The sequence below is a fragment of the Oppia nitens genome, unplaced genomic scaffold (genome assembly GCF_028296485.1).
Source record: "Oppia nitens isolate AA-2021 unplaced genomic scaffold, nextdenovo-longstitch-racon4-pilon3 scaffold1_pilon_pilon_pilon, whole genome shotgun sequence".
In the NCBI taxonomy this organism is placed as follows: Eukaryota; Metazoa; Arthropoda; class Arachnida; order Sarcoptiformes; family Oppiidae; genus Oppia; species Oppia nitens.
Genome location: NW_026533199.1, coordinates 10,849,873 through 10,873,870, shown reverse-complemented (window position 1 = coordinate 10,873,870; position 23,998 = coordinate 10,849,873). Strand labels below are relative to the sequence as shown.

The window sequence follows — 23,998 nt, the reverse complement described above, 5'->3', positions numbered from 1 at the left end:
CCGTCGTATATATATATAATTTTTAATAAATGTATAAATTACAGTTTAATACTATGATTAGTCAGAAAACTATATATACAGTATTATTAATTAAACATTTATGAATCTATTAATGTAATTTAGTATTATCAATTTTTTATATGATTAAGCAAATTATGTACAGTATATTAGACTAATTAAAAATAATTATCAGATAAATAAAAAATTATTTATATATAAAACATTTATACATTTGATAATATAGTGTATTAATAATAATACTGTATATAATATATTATATTTTGATAGTTTAGTGATTTTTGTATTGATTTAAGATAGTATTAAATAAAATTTATGAAATAATAGCTACATTATTAATAATATAATCAATTAATATTAATTTTTATATTTTTACACAAAAAAAAGTAATTAAGTTTAAAAGTTTAAGGTTAAAAATCATTTATAAAATTTTATTATAATTCAATGAAATAGACAAATAAACACCTTGAATATAATGTTTTAAGTAAATATTAATTTAAGTTTGTATAATAATGTAATTAAACTGTGCTATAATTAATCAAAATAATAATAATAATTATTATTATTAACAATTTTGCAATAAGTACGACAATAATAAGTGATATATTTATATATTGTTGTATTTTATTTGTAATTATAAAAAGCGTCTTTAAATGACTAAATTGATTTTTTATTACTTTATTATTAAAACTTTATTATTAATGATTTTTAAAATAAAAAACTATTTAAAGCATTTATTTTATTGACGTAAGCATTGCCCAAATCTAAATGACTTAATACAGTATTTATTTATTTTGAAAAATTTTATTTTAAAACATTAATTGTTTGGACACATGAAAACTAGTAGAGAATGAAAAAAAATTCACACAAAAAAAACACAAAAGAAAGACAAACGAAAACACAAAATTAAAATCAATAAATATTTAGATAAATTTAATTCATGTTATATATAAATAAATCAATTTTTTAAATAAACAAATTAATTAAAAAATGTGTAGTTTCTAGAAAATTTCTCATGGATAAATTTCTATAGATATTTAACTTTATTGTTATACTATGGGATCCCCATATCTATAGTTATTGTAATATTATAGATATAATATTATATTGTAAAATTGTATTCATCATTTTATTATATATAATTTTATATATATCATACTGTAGTTTAATTAATTTTTTATTTTAATTAATAATTAAAATACTAATAATAATATTTACTGTAATGTATTGTTATATAATAGCAAATATCGAGATAACAAAATTAACATGGGGATCCCATAGATAGAAATTTCTTTTAGAAACTTTCTAGAAATTTCTCTATTATATTATAAATTTCTCTTTTTTTGCCAACACTACTTGCGACACATTAATAGTAATGTTTGCGTTACAAACATATATAAAAATTACAAAAAATTCCAAAATTATATATTAGTATAGATTGACGTAGTTCTCAATATTAGGAAATTTTAGTTTAATTAAAAAAAACAATATATTGACAATATATAATTTATTATTTTAATTTATAATTATAGTAATAAAATTTTTTATTATCATATAAGTGTAAATTGATAATCTGCTGTCTAATTGATTAATATTGAAATTATACTTTAATTTTATGGATATATTGTATAAATTACTACTTTTACAAATAAAGCTCATTTACTATAAAAGTTATTTTCTTAATAAATAAAATTTTAGAATTATTTATATTTTAAATACATATTATTATAAATAGTAAATATAATATATCATCAGTACATATGAAAAAAATTATTTTATAAACAAATCTGTTAAATGTAAATAAAATTGTATATAAATTATGAATAGTTAAGTATAAAATATTTAAATTATAATTTTTTTTAAAAAATACGTTTTATAGATTATATTTTAACAACAAACAAATATAATTATTAATTATAAATTTTAGTAATTCAAATATCTGTAATAAATAAAGGTGCAAATTAATCTAGGTACATTTACACTAGATATAAACTTCGTATATATATATATGTACTATTGAATATATAAATTGATTTGCAATGCACTAGACACTTTTAGATAGGTTATTAATTATTTTAGTTTACACATTTACTTATTAACATTATAATTCAAATGATATAATTAACAGTTTTTATAATAAAGTATTTATAAAATATATTAAAATTAACTAAATTTGCTTTATTATACATTTGCACGAAATTAAACTTTTAGTAAAAATTTTTTACAAACCTACCTATTTGTTTGTCTATTCGTTTAATACAAAATAAAATATTATTTATATGTTTACTATATTTTTGACACTTTTCAAAAATATTAATTAGGCGTGGTTCACATATTACGTTCGCACTTTTTAAGAAATCTAGACCCCTCCCTCCCCTATGTTCGCATGTAGTCATTTAAAAAATTACGTTTGCATGTCCCTAACCGCTACGCTACCCCCCCCCCACCACAAGAAATAAAATATTATCTAAATGCGAACGTTCTTAAAGACTATATCACTCCCCTCCCCCTCGTTCGTAAAAGTTCGCTTTGGCCAACCCCCCCCCCTCCCCTCAAGTGCGAATGTAATATGTGAACCACGCCTTATAGAAAATTAAAATTATAGAAAAATAATAATAATAATAATCAATTGAACTAAAATTGGATTTTGTTCAAATTAACCAAAATTATCAATTTTTATTAATTTCAATTAAACAATAATAGTACTTATCATTAGTTATTAGATTAAAAAATTAATCTTTCTATTAGTACAAAAACACTTATTATTATTATAAAAAACAATTTAAACTTAATTATCAATTTAAGGTTAGATGTACTAGCACATTTATTAATATACTAAAAAAAGTTGTTTATATAATTGAGAAATTAAAACAGTTATATTTAATATTAATATTATGATAACTTGAATTTGATAAAAATATCTATCAAATATATTAATATGTATTGTTAAATATTTTTTTTATAAAAATAATACTCAAATATATCAAAAAATTTTCTCAATAGATATATAAATTTTGGATTATAATTGGATTATATCTAATGTATTGAATATAATAAATATATTAAATCACATAACACTATATAATTACTATAAACTATTTAATAGATAGTAGCGCTCCGGGAGGTAACAAATAAATTAATTTGTTTTTTTATCAATCACTATATAAGTGTGCCATAAATGACAAACAAAATTCAAGTCATTAATATATTAAACATAATATTATTTATATAAAAAAACAATGAAACTGTTATTGTATTTATCAATAACATTATTACTACACCTGTTCACAGCACAGGTATTATATGGACAGGCCGTCGACGACAAGTGTACGTTTGACGTACACGCCCGTCAAGATTGCGGTGATCCGACCACTACACCTGATAGTTGTGTAGCCAAAGGTTGTTGTTGGGCCGTAACTACTGTTCCCAATGAGCCGAACTGTTACTTTAAAAACGATGGCAACCATACCATAGATCCGGTTTGTCTGACAATACCGGTAACTACACGTAAAGATTGTGGAGACCCGACCACTACACCCACCCAATGTCTGGCCAATGGTTGTTGTTGGGAAGTAGAGCCATTACCTGGTCTTCCCAATTGCTATTTTAAAACAGTCAGTCCCACTGTACTGCCAACTATACAGCCGACTGTCAAGCCTACTGATCAGCCCACTCCCGACCCAACTGGACCGACTTCATCGCCCGGACCCGACGATCCGAAATGTTATTTTGAGATACACGCCCGTCAAGACTGCGGTAATGCTACGACAACACCCGAGAGTTGTGTGGCCAGTGGTTGTTGTTGGAACATAACCACTGAACCAAATGAACCGAACTGTTACTTCAAAAACGACGGCAACCATACCATCGATCCGGTCTGCCTTAAGATACCAATTACCACACGTCAAGACTGTGGTAACGCTACGACTACACCCACCCAATGTGTAGCCAAAGGTTGTTGTTGGGAAGTAGAAACAGGCTCTCCGTACTGTTACCAGAAAATCGGTGGACCCACTGTTGATCCTACTATACCAGGACCTACTGGACCAACATCGTCGCCCGGACCCGACGATCCAAAATGTTATTTTGATGTACACGCCCGTCAAGACTGCGGTAACGCTACCACAACACCCGAAAGTTGTGTAGCCAGTGGTTGTTGTTGGAATACTACTACCGTTCCCAATGAGCCAAACTGTTACTTCAAAAACGATGGCAACCATACCATTGATCCGGTGTGTCTGAAGGTACCGATTAAACAACGCTTGGACTGCGGCAATGCAACCACTACGCCGACCCAGTGTGTAGCCAACGGGTGCTGTTGGGTAGTGGAAACCGGAGCGCCATATTGTTATCATAAGACAGGACCACAGCCGACAACTGGTCCGACGCCGACAATAAAACCGGGTACCAAACGAGTGTACGCACATATGATGCCGTGGTTTGAGACCAAATCAACATCTGGTACCGGCAGTTGGGGCATACACTGGTCAATGGCCAACTTCAACCCGGATCAGATGATTGGTGACAAACGGTCAATAGCGTCGCGTTATTATCCGCTTATCGAACCGTACGCTTCGGGTGATCCGAAAGTCGTCGACTGGCAGTTGGGTCTAATGAAACTGTCCGGCATATCGGGTGTGTTAATTGATTGGCCCGGAACATCGGGACTGTTAGACTACGCCAAGAACTTACAGAACGCCGAAGCTATTATTGCGGGCACACAACGGGCTGGTCTTGAGTTTGCCATTGTTTACGAAGACCACAATCTGGAATTGGCTAAAATACCCGATCACGTGGGACAGGCAAAAAAAGACATGCAATACGCACAGAGCAACTACTTTACAAAACCTAATTATATTAAGCTGAATGGACAGCCATTGGTACTGGACTTTGGACCTCAAACACTGACAGGCAATGAATGGGTTCGAGCGTTTAGTGTACTAAATCCAAAACCAGTATTTCTGTCGCTCTGGGATCATATGACACAGACAGGCGGTACAGCACAGGGAGAGTTTGGTTGGGTGTTTAGTAACTACTTGGACGGTCTGCGTAATTGGTACGGTCGACCTAGTGGTACAAAAATGGGTGTCGCCTATCCAGGTTTTGATGCCGTCTACAAAGAGGGCGGTTGGGGTGACATACCATGGAAGATACCGGTCAGTCTCAATACATTCCAGGCCACACTGGATCTGGCACTGGAAAAGACCGATTTGGTACAAGTGGCCACTTGGAATGACTACGGCGAAGGTACCATCATTGAGCCGACCCGTGAGTTCCAGTACGGCTTTCTGACAACATTGCAACGTAAAATGGGTGTCCCGTATACGGAAACCGATCTCAAAAAGGTTACCGACAACTATCATAAACGGGTCGCTCAGTCGGGCAATCAAACAATGGAAAACATATTAGAGAGACAACACTTTGAACACATTTTTAGAAATTAAATGTATAATACAGTAATAATAATAATAACAACAATAACTTCTTTTTTTAAAAAATTAATTAATTAAAAATTAATGTTTACATAAAATATTTATAAAAATTTTTATTTAAATAAATTAATGTTTTTAGTAAAATTAATATTTTACTCAAAATATTAAAAGTCATAATATTGTTAACTTAATTAATACTGTTTTTGATCTAGTCAATAAATAACTATTTTTTTGTATAAATATTTAGAGTAATAATTAACTCTAATTAATTTATTAAATATTTATATATATATGTTTACAATATTAACAATTAAGTAATCATAATTGCATGTTTTCAAAAAATTATAAAATATACTAAATTTATTACTATAATTATTAACAACTATTAAAAACCAGTAATATAATTTACAAACTGTAGATAAACATAAAATAAATATTAAATGAAATTTATTTATAATATAAATTTATAACTTTTTTATTTAATAATTTAAAAAACTGACTGTAACAAATTTATAAGTTACTATTTATGAAAAAAATAATTTTTTATTTACTAATATACTGTATTATAATTATAATAATTAATGTAAGTGTAATAAAATCAAAATAAAATAAAATATATTTTTTTATTATTATTAAACTCTAAAAATGTGTTCAAAGTGTTGTCTCTCTAATATTTTTTCCATTGTTTGATTGCCCGACTGAGCGACCCGTTTATGATAGTTTTCGGTCACTTTTTTAAGATCTTCCTCAGTATAGGGGGCACCCATTTTTCGTTGCAATGTTGTCAGATAGCCGTACTGGAACTCACGGGTCGGCTCAATGATGGTACCTTCGCCGTAGTCATTCCAAGTGGCCACTTGTACCCAGTTTGTGTTGGCCAGTGCCAGATCAAGTGTGGCCTGGAATGTGTTCAGACTGACCGGTATCTTCCATGGTATGTCACCCCAACCGCCCTCTTTGTAGACGGCATCAAAACCTGGATAGGCGACACCCATTTTTGTACCACTAGGTCGACCGTACCAATTACGTAGGCCGTCCAAGTAGTTGCTAAACACCCAGGCATACTCGCCCTGTGCTGTACCGCCTGTCTGTGTCATATGATCCCAGAGCGACAGAAATACTGGTTTTGGATTTAGTACACTAAACGCTTGAACCCATTCATTGCCTGTCAGTGTTTGAGGTCCAAAGTCCAGTACCAATGGCTGTCCATTCAGCTTAATATAATTAGGTTTTGTAAAGTAGTTGCTCTGCATGTATTGCATGTCTTTTTTTGCCTGTCCCACGTGATCGGGTATTTTAGCCAATTCCAGATTGTGGTCTTCGTAAACAATGGCAAACTCAAGTCCAGCCCGTTGTGTGCCCGCAATGATAGCTTCGGCGTTCTGTAAGTTCTTTGCGTAGTCTAACAGTCCCGATGTTCCGGGCCAATCAATTAACACACCCGATATGCCGGACAGTTTCATTAGACCCAACTGCCAGTCGACTACTTTCGGATCACCCGAAGCGTACGGTTCAATTAGCGGATAGTATCGCGACGCTATTGACCGTTTGTCACCAATCATCTGATCCGGATTGAAGTTGGCCATTGACCAGTGTATGCCCCAACTGCCGGTACCAGATGTCGATTTGGTTTCAAACCACGGCATCATATGTATATAGACTTTCTTACCCGTCGGAGTGGGACCACTAGTCGGTCCTGTTGTAGGTCCGGGTGGTCCAGATTTTTTATTATAACAATTAGGACGAGTCGGATCTGTTTCCACTTCCCAACAACATCCTTTAGCTACACAACTGTCCGGAGTGGTGTGCGAATCGCCGCAGTCAGTACGCGACGTAACCGGTATGGCCGAACAGGTCGGGTCCACATCTCCCGGATGATAGCAATTGGGTTCAGTCGGGTCGGGCTCTACTTCCCAACAACAACCCTTTGATCGGCAACTGTCCGGTGTTGTGGTCTTATCTCCGCAATCGCGTCGCTGTTTGACCGGTACGCTAGTGCACTGGTCCAACGCACGGCTACTATAATTGTAGGCCAGTGCCGGTGCTGCCGACAGCACACTGACTAATACTAGTGAAAACCACTTCATATTTGTGTTTTATTTTATTGTTTGTAACACTTGTTACTATTTTTTTACTGTATTTATATACAAAAATTATATTGAAAATGAACCTAGAGTATCTTATCATATTCTATTAAAAATTATTATCTTATCTAGATTATTTTTTAAGTGTTTTATTTTTATTGTCATTAATGTTTCAAGCAGGATTTACTGCTAATTATAATTTTAAACTAGTACAAATTTCTTATCCAATTTTATAATATAAGTACTATTATATTATAAGATAAGTATTACACACACAAAAATAATAAGTTTTATTTTTTAATAATTACTATTAGACTAATCGCTATTTAATAAATGTTATTTAAATTAATTATAAACTATTACAGTATTATTGTCTAAATTTTCTCAATAGTTGAACAATAATTTTGTTAAACTGTTTGAATTATTTTTCTATATTTTTTTTGCAATTTTTTCTGTAAAACAATTGTCTTTCAAGAGTATCAATGTCTGACAAAAGTAAACATAAAATACTTTCTATTTATTTATTTTGCGAAACAATTAGTCGTAACGTCTATAATGTAAAGTAGGTTTAAATAAGTAGCGAAAAGTTTTTGTTGTTGAAAGCATTTGCCTTACATTTACTTTAAGTAAACTACTGTCGGTTTAATAACAATGTTTAACACAATTTTTTCAACAACAAAAAAATAAAAGTAATATTTAATTAGCTATTTATTTACTTTAAAAAAAATTAGTAATAACTTTACAATGAATATTTGTATGATTATCCATACCCTATGTTAAAGATCTAACTAAAACTGATTATTAATAACAAAAGCAAAAATTTGTAGTATAGATGTAATAGTTTAATAATAATAATAATAATAATAATATCTATATGATTATTATTATTATTATACTGATAATTATAAATATATTGTTAAAAATTATATTTATACTTTTTCTAAATGACATTTAATATAAAGAGTAAATTATTATAACAATTAGATTTTGTAAAATATTAAAGTAGTTTAAAAAAAATAACAAACACGGTGTTTGTTAGAGCTTTCAAAATTAATAATGTATTATGTATTATGTATTAATATTAAAAATAATTACGATAACTAATTAATTATATAACTAATTAAATAATTAACTTACTTGTTTTATGAGTTAACTATATAAAAAAAGTAATGTTATTAATTTTATAACTTTTGAATAGAATATATATATACAGTATTTATATACTTTTTTGTATAAACTATAAATTTGTTTATCGATATATTTTTTATAATTTATAAAAAAATAAATATCATACAACTGTAATTAATAACAATTAATATTTGTTTACTAATTGTGTTGAAACAGTATTGCAAGTTTGGGTATATATATTTGGGTACTCATCCAATAGAGGATATGATAAAAGGGGAAAAAGGGGAAAAAGGGGAGTCAATTAGTACACAATGTATTACATATATGGGTCTATCACTGGTTGCTCAATAACATTGAAATACAAATTTTATAGTAGCCAACAAAAAAATTTAAAAAATTAAGGAAATAAAAGTGTTATAATTTTTTCCGTATATTTTCATATAATATAAAAATAATAAATAATAACTGAATATTAATATTACATATTGTTATAATAAATTTATATTTTAATAACTTATTTTTTTCAAAATTGGTCCTAATTCTACATATTTTATATGTAATTTTTGTTATACTCTAAATATTATATAGTTTGGTTACTCTAGTTTTTTTTTGAATACTTTATAATACCATTATATATATATATATATATATATATATACTCTTGCTTATTGTTTTGAAATGTGAAATATATGTAAATTTTGTAATCATGATAAGTCAAATAACAATATTATAATAATATCAAAATTAATAAGAAAAATATGTATTAATTATATTTATAAATTATAACTTTATTTATCAAGTTAAAATTTCTAATTCTTAATTCAACAATAATTAAATACTGTTTAATCTAACAATTTTAAAAAACAACTTTTGCAAAACATTTTTCGATTTATATTGTTATTTACAACTAATATTATAAATCTAAAAATTATTTATAAAATATTTTTTAAAAAACAATATCATTAATATATTGCATATTAACTATTATGATAAAATAGTATAAATATATCTTATATTTTATAGAAATTTCAAACTTAAAATATTAAAATAAAAAAATCAACATAAAAAAGTTAAAAATAATAATAATATTAAATTGAATTATTTTTATTTTGTATTAATATTTTTAACATTAATATTAATTTATTTTCATTAATAATAATTTAAAATTTAAAATATTCTTTTTTAAAGGTCAATTATTTTATAAACACTTTTAATAAAAACATAACAAATTAAATAATTTAAAATAAATATGTTTTAAATATGTTTAAGTTTTAATATTACTTATAGCTATCGATTAAGAATAATAGCATTTTTTATGAATTATTTTTTGGGACAATCTTTGACTTTAACACATCGATTAGTTTTATCATTAACAACATAACTCGGTTTGCATTGACATCCCGGAGCCGGTGTGTCCATACAGCTTATGGATCCATTTGATTTATGATTAGAGCATTTTATCGGACAAGTTGTGGCCAATTCACTGTACACTTGGTTCGGGTCTTTACATTTACCACCCGATACTCTCACGACTAAAATGATATTAATTTTTTTAGTGTAAAAAAATTAATTAATTAAAATTAATTATTTGATTATTTAATTAGAGTTTTTTTAGTATTTATTTTTTATTATTATTATTTATTTATAAGTAATATACTATACCATTGACACTTATCAATGTTGATAAAACAAACAAACATAATTGCAATGATAAAATTTTTTTATACATTATGGCTGTTATTATCATTAAAAATATTACAATAAATTTTGATTGTAATTTAATGGAGAAAATATTTTTTTACTACATATGTTTTTGAAAATTAATTACTATTTATAATCAACTTAATTAAATAAATAAATTATGAATTAGTTTTAAAAATTATATAAATATTTCTATTTAAATTATTATTTAGATATATTTAAATCAAATTAACATTGATATTATTATTATTTTATTATATTTATTAACAAGAGTTAAAATAATTCTATCATGGTAAAATATTAATTTTATATTTTAATTATATTTTAATATGATCTTAATTTAATAATAATTTATTTTTCAGTCAATTTAATTTAATTTCTCTGAATAAATAAATAGTAATTATTTGCGACAATCGCTGATTAGCACACATTTGCCAGTGGTTTCCGATCGTATATATGGATTGACACAAAAACAACCGGAACTACACATTGTATTCATACACGGATTAGGTGGGCGCTGATGGTTGCGACATGTTATGGGACAGTTGGGTCCGCAGTTGTCAAATTGTTCGTGAAGTTCTGTACAGGTGCTGTTTATAAATCGACCTGGCACAAATTGAAAAACATTATATATAAATAAATTATAATTAAAAAAAAACATTATTAGAAATAAAGACATAATAATAATAATAAAAATTATTTCACTAAAATAAATATTTTTATTATAATTATTTTACCGTTAATTACTACTGCATTATACAACATTATTAATGTAATAATAAAGTGAGTTATTTTAAAATTAAATATCATTATTTATTTTTTTCATAAATTTTTTTTAAAAAAATTAACACTTTTGAAAGATTTTTTAATGACTTAAACTGTAGCCTAAAAAATAATTTTGCTATTTTATATTAATAAATAATTTCCGCAAACAGTTTAATAAACAAAAATATATCTTATTAAATAATTAAAAACAAATAATTCATGGGAAACTTAGCAAGCAATATTTATTTAAGAAAATAAATATATAAATTACTTAATGTAAACTAATATATAATAGTATTGTATTATTATTGTTAGTACATGAAAGGGTAAAATACGATTAACACTTATCAAAGAAAAAACATTATATTATTATTAATAAATAATATTTATTTATAAAATTTATAATTAATAATTTATTTTCATTTTTTTTATTCTAAAATGTTTATTAATATAAACTAGAATTTTATAAATATTATTGCTTTAATTACTATAGTTGAATAACATATATAAAAAAATTGTTGAAATAAATATTTTTTAAAATTATTTTATATCATTTTATTTATAATATAATACAGTATATTATAATACTGTACTTATAATATACTTAAATGATCTATAATTTAGGATAATATGATACAATAAAATACTGTATCAATAAATTTATTTTTTATTAACACAAAACTTTTATAACATTATTTGTGACAATCCTTTTCTAGTATACATTTCCCCGATTGTTCGTCTCTGATATGATCTCTATCGCAAAAACAGTCCGATTTGCAGCTCTGGACACACATTGTTTGTTGGTTACGATTTTGACACGACTTCTCACAATTACTGCCACATTTCATATACACTTCATTAGCATTGCAATCATTAGTAGCTAAAAGTTTTAAAAAAAATATTTAAATATTAAATTTATTAGAATTAAATAAATATTTTTTTTTTAAATGAAACATAATTTTATAATTATAACTTTATTTTAATAACAATTAAATATATATATATATATATAAAGTTATATCAATTACTGACTTTTTGCATTGACTAAAGTACTAATCAAGCTTGCTAAAATAATAAATGTTATCCAAATCATTTTTTAAATCAGTTTATTTTTTGACTTTTATTTCTATTAATTTATATTATAAAATTAGTAATATATTTTGAATCAATAATATTATGCTAAACTAAAATGTTTATAATATAATAATGATATTTACAAATTAACAGCTTTTTAAATATTTTGTAATAAAAATGTATTTTTTGTTGTTGAAGATATTACATGTTATATTATAATTTTAATTTAAACTTTTATATTATTTATACAGTGTGTTATATATATTTTTTTGTAACTCATTTAATACATTTTAATATATAAAGTAAATAATATAATTATTTTCAATTATTTAAATTTATGTAATTTATATTTTAGAAAAGTATGCATTTATAACTAACATATATAACTTTATTTATTTAGATATTTATAATAACATTAAAAAAAATAATTTATAAAGTTTTATTTCAATTAAACTGCAAAAACAACAAAAACCACATTTGGGTTATTTTTGTTATTGTCAAACAATAATAAAATTATTATTATTATTACAACTATTATTGTCTATTATTTTGTTAGTAAGTTTGATAAAAATTTGTATTTATTATGAATTTAATAATAATAATAATAAACATTGATTCTTAATTTACTTTAAAATTTTTATTATATAATTAAGTTACTATAGTTTTAATATAATAATTAATTATTTATTATATTTATGATTTAGGCTCAAATAAATATTGTAAGTAATAGTAAATTTTTAAATTAATATTACAAGTTAGCAATCTAAGCAAATCTAAAAAACAAATTTATAATTATTAAAAAAAAAATATTATTAATAATTTTATTTTATTATTTGTTTAATTAATTAAGATAAATTAGCTTGCTTAATTATTAATAATTGTTGATTTATAATCTACTAAATGGAAAAAGTGCACTAAAATGAAACGGTCCTAATTTAAGTGTTATACCGGGAGGACTGTTATTATTGAATAATTTTTTGTTATTATTATTATTATTATTATTACATAATTTATTATTATTATTATTCATTTTATCGGAGCATTTGACGCCAACTTTATTTTTCTCGCTATTGCTATGAATATCAGTTGAAACAACCGGTTTGTCACTCAAACTAACAATACTATCAGTGCTTATGTCGCTGTTGTTGTTGTCGTCGATGTTGTTGTTGTTAACAGTGTTATCATTTGTTGTCATAGACTGGTCGCTGGTGTCCACCGATGATGGACAGTGCGATTGCGAAACATTAGTCAGATAGTGGTCGTTGATGTTGAACTCGCGCAACAACTCCCTGAGCTCGTCGACAATTTTCGGATCGAGTTTAGGCCGACGAGACATAATCTGTGCCGACTGTCGGTGCCGAATGACCAGAGGCTTACAGTTCCATACGAGTGCATAGTTGTCGTAATCGGTGGCCAATACTGTATACTGTCTGATGTTGACCACTCCCGAAGCCGATAGCGGATAGTCGATAGACATTTCCGATTTTGACTCATTTTTTGGGAAAATTATTTTACCTAAATATTTAAGAGTAATAATAATTAATAATAATAAAATTGCATATATAATAAATAATGAATATTTAGTTATTTTAGTTATTTTAGTTATTTTATTTAATTAATAAGTTTTTTGATTAACTAAAATATTTTATGATTATTCAATTAATATCTAATTTTCATATTTTTTTGTTATAAATATTGACATTGAAAAATATGTTATAATTTTTTTTAATGATATTAATACATATAAAACATAAACTTAATTAATAACATTAAAAAAAATAAATTAGTGTATACCAGTTACTGTTGTCAAAATAGGCGATCCCAGTACATTGAACTGTCGGGTAACAATATATTGATTTTGTTGTATCATGGTAAAATTTTCGCGCACACAATCACTGTATGATTGAAACTTTTGTATGACATACCATTGGCCGACAAACTGGTCGATCTCAAAGTCGGCCATCGGCTCTACAAGTGGACAATCGCCCCGTTGTAGGACATGGCCTACACTTGTTATCCGAGACGATACAAATGTATTGAATAAATATATGAAAAATACTAGAATTTTTATTAAATTATTCATATTTATAGATATTATTAGTTAGTTTTTAAAACAAACAAATATTAAATTGTATTTTTAACTGACAATACAGTTCAAAGTATTGTATCAAAATGAACAGTTAGGTTATATTTTTATAATATATATATATACATATAAATAAATACTTAAGATATATATTATTTAAGGTATGTTTACTACTATATATTTTTGATAATTTTTAAAAAAATTTTTAATCTGTATACTAACTTTTCAAGTTTTCTAAATACTACTACTAATAATACATGTTACATATTACATGTATATTTTCTAGGAATCTCATATATATTATGATAATTATCAATAACAAAAATTTTGTTAAAAAGGTAAAAAGGTTAAAATTAAAAGTTCCTGATTTTTATGTTTAAATAAACAAAACTATGACTTTGAGAGAAAGAGAGAGAGAGAGAGAGAGAGAGAGAGAGAGAGAGAGAGATTATGACAAAATTTTTTATATTTATTAAAAAGTTAATGTTGAGACTCAAACAAGTTATGTTTGTATAAATGTAACTTTATTAATAAATTATAAATTTAATTTATTAAAATAATAATGTAAATATTTTAATATATTTTCATTACAGTATATACTGTAAATTTTTAAATGTTTTATAATAGTAAATTATATTAATATTATTTAAATCTTTTTAGTTTATTACTGTATTTAAAATAATATAGGTTTAGATACATTACATTTTAATTGAGAAAAACATTAGATATGTATAGTTTAGTTATTAATAGTTAATAGCATTTAATAATGCTATTAACTATTATTTTTTATATAAAAAAATTTCATTACAAAACTTATCAAAATATTTAATAACTAAATCTATACTATAATTATTGTTATAATGTAACTATTTATCTAAATTGTAAAATAAAATTATATTATTTATAAATTGTTGACAAAAATTAAGTAACAATCATTAAAATCAATGTTTTGTTTTCTATCTCAATAACAATTTAGTCAATAAGTTTTTGCCTAAAATATTGTGTAATCGGTAAAAAACTTGAAATCCAAAACTACCGATAGGTTCGTAATCATTACGGGGAACGGTATTCATGACGGCATCAATCATATCGTTGACCACAATATAGGGATCAGTTCCTTGAAGTGAGTCCGAGTCCAGCCCTTTACTGGTCTCCTGTTTCCACTGTTCAATGTGTTTGTGTCCGTACGCCGATTTGATAGACTCGTCGGTATTTAGCCAAATGTTATCCATCGCCGATAGTATACCAGCAAACAGTCCAGTATTTTTAAAACCTCCCGGCATTATAGTGGACACCTTTACACCAAATCTTGTCATTTCGTCTCTGAGGGCATCGGAAAACCTAAGTACCGATGCTTTGGTCATACAGTAGGCACTATATGTGCCTAATGTTAGTTTACCCAATGTTGACGACATGTTTACTATACGACCTAAACATTATTTTTTGTGTTAACAAATATTTCTTATATATTTTTTTATAACTTTTGTTGTTTACCTTTTGATACCCGAAGTAACGGCAGGAATATACGAGTGACCCGAACCACACCAAACACGTTGACACCAAACAGCCGCTCGTAGTCGGCAAGTAGTCCCCACTCGACAGGACTGGTAATCATATAACCGGCATTGTTGACCACTGACCATAACTGGCATTTGTTTGCAATCAGATCATCGGTAACCTGATTGTACACTTGGCGTACATTGTCATCGTCGGTAACATTCATTTTCAGGACAACCATTTGATCGGTAAATCTACTATTTTTGGTCAATCCTTGTCCGCCATCGCCGTCCGGATCAAGACATGTGGCGTAAACACGAAATCCTCGTTCGTTTAGACTGTAGGCCAATAGGTTACCGAAACCCGAATCGCAACCTATTTATTGAATTAATACATAAAAACTTATATTTAACTAAACAAATGTTTAAATTACAAATTATAAGTAAACTTTTTTTATTAGTATATTTTGATAAAATTTACTCTTTAAAAATTAACATATATGTAAATTTTAATTAAATATTTTTGTTTTAATTTAAGTTTATTAAATTATTCTATAATAATAATAACAAATTAATATAAAATAATTGTAATATAATTCAATACCTGTAATAAGGACTGCTTTTCCATATGAGCTAATTAATTGTTTTGGTTTGAAATAATAAAATAATTTTAATGATATATAGATCACCAAAAATATTAACAAACAATTAGCAGTTAACTGACATAAGTTATCAATTATTTCTAAAATCATATTTGATTTATTTTCAAAATATTTTTGTTTAAATTATAACAATAACAAAATAACCAACTACAATTTAGATTTAACAACAATAAATAAAACTGTCAGTTACAATTTTATGTATACATAACAAAAAATTAATTTATAGCAGTTACTAGTATATATAGTAAAAATAATTGGACTTATACAGTCTATGACCTTGATGATTTTATTTTAATTGTACTGAATGTTTATTTGGTAAATAGTTTTAAAGTAAATTAACAGTAAATTATTTTTTATTGCAAATCAACTGTTATTATTAGCTTTTAAATAATATTGTTTATATTAATAGTGCAAAGTGTTCATAAAGAAAACCAAATGTTACCCAATAATCAAAATAAACTATTTATTTATTTATAGTATTGATGGATAAAACTATTAATATATTGATAATAACATTAAATTAATTATCAATGATAATACAATATTATCATAATTAAAAAAAATCTTTAAACAATTATACTATTTTATAATTAAAGACTTAATTGAAATAGCTATAGTGTACTAAAGATGATATAATATTTTTAAGTATCAAAATATGAAAATATTTGTTTAAAAAAAAGTATTTTAAATTAGTGATAAAATAATGAAATGATAATAAATATAAATAAGCATATTTTTAAATAATAACTTTGATAAAAACAAGTTTAAGTACATTTTGATATATTATTCAAAAAATATTTTAATAAAACAAATTATATGAAATATTTTACATTTACATGTATTTTAAGTTTTTTATATGAACTTAGTATAAATTAAAATAATTAAAATAATATGTTTTATAAAATGCCTAATAAGTAATTGCAAAATATTTAAATTTTGGTACAATTTATAGTAATAATATAAAATATATTTTCACTTTTTAAATGATGAAGGGAGAGAAATAAAATAATTTCCTCAAAAATATGAGGGATTTTTTAGGAAACTTCCCTCCCTGGAAATGTTAATTCAACTCTATACCTATACAAACAATAATAATAAGTAAATTTGTCCGAACCCTAATGTCCAACTAACCATGATACAATTTACATTTTTCTTTAATTAATTAATGCATATATAATATATATGATAATTGTAGTAAAAAACTGTAATTATAATTTTTTAATAATATAATAATTATTTTTTCCATTTTATTACAAATTAAATAACAGCAGATATGTGTTAAATCTTTCTTTTAAGTTGACTATTATAATGTATAAATTATTTTGTTTGAAAATTAATTAAATAACTCAAAAAAAAGTTTGGATAACCTAAACAGTTAAAAAATATTAGCTATAAGTACAAGTAACAAAGTAGTAAATTATATAATACTAATTTAAATTTTATTTTTTTTAATAAAAAAAACTAAACAATACGACTAATGGCTGCACGCGGTTTCAAATAGGCAGCACGTACGCACGTGCCAATATGATCCAATACCATCAACAATGACACCCCTAACCACATACCAATTAGGCCACCAATACTCGATACTAACGACATGAACGACATTTTCGGTATATGTTCGATGAGCTCATCCGGTTGTATGCCGTGTCGGATATGTATGCGTATGTCGTTTGTTGGTATTTGTTGTTTTTTCTCCAAATTAAATACATAGATAATATCTTTGCAATGTTTTTCACAGTAAACATGTTGACAGTTGGCTACTATAGCACGTGTCTGATTTTCAGTGATGCACGTGCTATAGTCTGGCCGATAATCGCCGCACTGGCCGTCAGTGATGGCCGCGTGTGTCAAGTGTTGACGTCGAAAGAAACGCGAAAACAGTGACGACTCGAACGGAAATTTGAAGCATAATTTGCCGCATAATTGTTGCAATCGTTGGAATATACAGTCGATTACACAGTCGTTACGAGTCATGTATTTACTAAATAAAAAACATAAATAATTATAATATTAAATAAAATATTTTTTTTTTCAAAAAATTAAATTAGAAAAAAATCATTTTATTAATAGTTAATTAAATATCATTTAGCCTGGTTACTATTATATTTTAATAATAATTAGAAAGTATAAAACAAATATTTAAGTATCTATTTAATTAATAATCTTATATTTTAAGCTAGATTATTAATAAGATAAAATGTTTAAAAAATAATAGGGATAATAAATATAATATAATATTAATAATGAAAAATTAAATAATAATTATAAAAATGGCACATTGTGTACACTTTTTTTTTACTAAAAAATACAATTAATCAAATAATATGCTCATAAACACTAAATAAACTAAGTTTGCTTCAAATATATATATATATATATAAATAGTTAAATATTTTATTTATTAAGAAATTACTGTTTATTATGATTAATATTGGATATATTGCATATTTTTAAAAAATATTTATTCAACTGTTTAATAAAAATTAATTTTAAAAAATATTTTATTTTTATTATAATATTACTGTAAATACTGTATGTTTGAATACCTATCGGATTCTCCATAACGGCGACACATTTCATGTGATTTCAACAATTGTGTCTCAATTTCCGAGTACTTGAACTCGTGATGATAGCCGACAGAGATTTCCTGATAATATTCAAGTTTGTAAAACGGTATGTCATTAGGTGAGTGCAATATAAACCAATAGTATTGCATATCTGGCGGAAACCAGTCCAGATTGGGCTCAATTATTACATCTAAAACCTTATTGTCGGTCTTAAAGTGTTTCCAGTAGGGGTTATAATCGGAAAAATAGGCCAAACATTTCATAGGTATTGGATTCGATAGTATAGTTTCGATAGGTCTGGGATCGGAAATCCTAATACCTCCCGGTTCCTCATAATAGGCTGAACTGTGGTTGTCTAGATTGAAACTTAGACGGTCATAAAAATCATCTAGGCTAGCATTCAATACGTGCATAACATATTTCTCATAATTCAAGTAGTTGCTTTTATTATTATTATTATTATTATTATTATTATTATTATTATTATTATTATTATTATTATGATTACTAGCTAACCCGGTTAGATTTTTAGCATAGTCATAGTAGCCGGTCATATTGACCAGATTCCAGGCTAGAAATCCCGGCGCACATACCGTTATCGCCGGTAGTATACGTTCCTTGAATCGTTCAATTTTGATATTGACAAACGTACGGCCAGTCATATATTGTCCAATAATTTCGTTGGACTGGTAGATAAACCCGGTCAGACATATTGTCGAAATAGCCAAACGAAATAATAATTGATTGCGCGATTGTGGCCGTAATAATATTTTGTTAAATGTGCGCCACATTTGTACCAATAAATTATTTTTGTTGTTTTTATTTTTATTATTATTATTATTGTTATTATTGTTGTTGTTGTTGCTTGATAATTTTGTTGACCACATTTGTTTACATCAATAATAATATTAATAATACAAATAAATTTAATGAAAATATTTTTTGATTCTCAAAGAATAGATTGTTTAGTTTAGAATTAATTATCAAAAAAAATTGAATAATTGTTTTAATTTGAGATTTTAAAAAATGAATTTACAGTTAAATTATATTTACAACAAATATAGATAATATGTTTATTTTTTTTATTTGTGTTTTGTTGTACTCAAAAAAAAAAATGTTTAATTAATTATCAGTTGCTATTTAATATTATTGTTAAAAAATAATATAAATTGTTTTTTTTATAAATATTTTATTTTGTTATTCATATTTATTATAAAAATATTTAAGTACTATTTTTGAATTAATTATTGTATAGCATGATCATGACCATAATAATAATTTAGTTAAATTAAATTTAAAACACTAGAACAAAGCTATACAAAATTAGTTATTAATAAAATTTAGTTAATAATTTTAAAATATTATTAAAATTCGAAGTAAGTTTATCTCTTAAAATTTATTTAAAATTTTAATTTTTATAAAAACCTTGATTATTGTATTACTTAATTTAATTTGTAATAAAAATTTAATCATTTAATAAATAATAATTGTATTGTTTGTCTATTTTGTTAGAAATATAAACTATAAATATGTATTTATAAAATCACAATGAAATATATTAATAGTTTTTATATACAATAGGGTTATGTGTGAAATGTTTATTATTTATACCATATGTCTGATACTGTATCGACAATGTTATAGTATATTATGCAGTACTGTATATAAACAGTTAAATGCTTTTTGAATTAACTAATAACAATAAAATAAAATTATAAAAGTATACTTTTAATAATAATCAATCACTTAAATGTATAGATGTGTATTATAACTAAATTGAATATTAATTAAAAAATATTTGTAATAATTAAATATATGACTAATTGATTATAGTTATTGAGATTTACATTTTAGTTTAATTTATTAATAAATATAATACTGTATAACATGTTTTTACAGATTACTATACTTTAATTTAAAATAACAAAATTCAAATAACTAAAACTCAAAATTAATACAATGTACTCAATTATTGAAGAGTACGTTTAATTGCATTTTAGACAATCGGTAAGTTTGTCCAAAATTGATTGATTTTGCAGACCATTCAACTGTCCCAACACATTGTTCAACAATGACTGTGTAGTAGCCGATAGTAAACCCGATAGTATGGGACATATGGCTCCCAGTCCTCCGAGTATACCACCCAATACACCGAGAAGACTGCCAACTAAGCCGACAACGGCGTCCAATAGTTGGTCCAGTAGTCCGACGAGTCCGACATTCAAACCGAGTCCAGCGATACATTGTTTAACATTTGGTAATTTAGTCGTACATTGACCCAAACCTATCATATTTAGACAAATATTATATTATTTAATATTAAATAATTATATATTTTTATAAATAATTATTAAATGTATTAATCAATAATTACCACAAATATCATTGAGAAGTTGTTGTGGAGTAATGGCATCACAACTATTGATAACAATAGTTAGTGTCATAACAATCACTATTGAAGATATAGTTATTAATTTTGTAGACATTATTCTAGAAAATATTTAAACAACTTTTATTAAATCAAGATTTACTCAAAATTAAAAACTTTTTTTATAAGTTAATGTTTTAATATTGATAAATTAAGTATGTATTGAAAGTTTTATTGAATATGGGATATATATATACTATTTTATAAACTGTATTTTTATATACATTTTATGAATTTTCATTGTTTTGTCAAAATACAGTATTATTTGTAAATAACAATATAAATCAAAAATGTTGTTTTGTTTTTCATAATCAAATAATAAATTTATCTAGTTGAAATTTTAACTTAATAAATAAAATCATTATTTAATTAATAAAATATCATAAGAATGATTTTTTATATAATATTATCTTAAAATATAAATATCATTCTAATGTAATTAATAATTATATAATTACTAAATGTGTTGAAATAAATTTTTATAAAAATATTACATATATAAAAATACATGTATAGAGTTGGGATAAAAATTATTGTTGTTATTTGAATATTATGATAAATGTTAATTTATTACAGTATTATTGTTAACATGTAAATAATTATAAATTGCAAAATTAATTATTTATGTTTACTCATTTAATACAAATATCATTAATATTTTATAAAAAATAACTTTATCATGATATTGTATTAATTTAATAATTATTTTACTTAGTTATTAAGTTAAAATTTCAAATAGTTTAATTTATTGCTTAACAAACAATTATGAAAAACAACTTTTGCAAAATTTTTGATTTATATATTTATTTACAAAAAATACTGTATTTTGACAAAACTATGACAATTTATAAAATGTATATAAAATATACAGTTTATAAAATAGTATAAATACATCAAATATTTAATTAAACTTTCAACACTTGCTTAAAATATTAATATTAAAACATTAAATTTTAAAAGTTTTTAATTTTAAGTAAAACTTTATTTAATAAAAATTGTTTAAATAATTTTCTAGAATAATGTCTACAAAATTAATAACTATATCTTCAATAGTGATTGTTATGACACTAACTATTGTTATCAGTAGTTGTGAAGCCATTACTCCACAACAACTTCTCAATGATATTTGTGGTAATTATTGATTAATACATTTAACACTAATTTATAAAAAAATAATTACTTATTTAATATTAATTATAAAAGTTATTTAATATTAAATCATATAATTTTTTATCTAAATATCATAGGTTTGGGTCAATGTACGACTAAATTACCAAATGTTAAACAATGTATCGCTGGACTCGGTTTGAATGTCGGACTCGTCGGACTACTGGACCAACTATTGGACGCCGTTGTCGGCTTAGTTGGTAGTCTTCTCGGTGTATTGGGTGGTATACTCGGAGGACTGGGAGCCATATGTCCCATACTATCGGGTTTGCTATCGGCTACTACACAGTCATTGTTGAACAATGTGTTGGGACAGTTGAATGGTCTGCAAAATCAATTAATTTTGGACAAACTTACCGATTGTCTAAAATGTAATTAAACGGACACTTGATTTATTGATATAAAATATTATTTTTGTATATAACATGCTATTGATTAATAATTTTACAATTTGTTTATTATTTTTATGACTTATTAAAATTATTATATCTTTTTTATTTTTTTTTGTTATTTCAATGTCTAAATCAGAATCTATTTATTTATATATGTATTTAAATTAATAAATTTTGTATGTTTTTACATTATATTTAAAATATTTAATTTTATTAAAAATTAAAAAATTTATTTAGTTTAAATTTTCATATACTGTACTTATACTAATTTGATTCAATAATTAATATAAAAAATACATTTAATACAATAATAAATATTTAATATTAACTATGATTATATAACTGTTATTTTTTAACAATTTCTAAAAAATATATCTGATTTAATATCAATTAAATATTTTAGCCATACAATAAAATAATTATAGTAGTATACGATATTGTATTTTTGTTAAATTTTTACTATTAATAAAATGTTTAAATAATTGAAAATGTTCTAATTATAAATTTTCAGTTAATATATAAATATAAATAATTAAGTTTTAAAATATAAAAATATATTAATTATGACTCATTTGAATTATATTAAATCAAATTAAACAATAAATGTCGTACATTTTATTGTCATACATAATAATTAGATACTTTAATAGTTATTTGATTAACAATTATTTAATATATTTACATTGATTTAATTAATCATTGATTTATATCAATAATGTTTTATAGTATTTACAACTAGTTTTTCATAAGTAAATTTAAATTTATAAAAATTTTAGTATATTTTATTACAATTTAAAAATTTGATTTTCACATTATTTAAATATTAAATTATAAAAATAAATTATGAAATTTTATTTTTTCAAAATATATAAATCGAATATTTTTCAACATGTTAATATTTAATATATTAGCATATATAAAGTACTATACCGTAGTGTTACAATACTATAGCAGTTATATATTATATATATTATATATTATTTATAACCAAATCT

At 24.6% G+C, this 23,998-nt stretch overlaps 2 protein-coding genes across 2 annotated transcripts; both read right to left on the bottom strand.

Moving 5' to 3' along the window:
* Positions 1-12,650: 12,650 nt before the first annotated feature.
* On the bottom strand, positions 12,651-15,010 carry LOC128951415 (apolipoprotein D-like). Its single transcript, XM_054296663.1, has 4 exons — positions 14,991-15,010; positions 13,997-14,211; positions 13,325-13,717; positions 12,651-12,655 (listed from the first exon to the last, which is right to left on the bottom strand). Exons 1-4 carry the CDS (start codon positions 15,008-15,010, stop codon positions 12,651-12,653), a joined length of 633 nt encoding a protein of 210 aa, XP_054152638.1.
* Positions 15,011-15,244: 234 nt separating this feature from the next.
* Positions 15,245-16,648, bottom strand: LOC128951950 (short-chain dehydrogenase/reductase family 9C member 7-like). The gene is made up of 3 exons (XM_054297258.1): positions 16,389-16,648; positions 15,783-16,160; positions 15,245-15,717 (listed from the first exon to the last, which is right to left on the bottom strand). Exons 1-3 carry the CDS (start codon positions 16,534-16,536, stop codon positions 15,245-15,247), a joined length of 999 nt encoding a protein of 332 aa, XP_054153233.1. The 5' UTR covers positions 16,537-16,648.
* Positions 16,649-23,998: the final 7,350 nt, after the last annotated feature.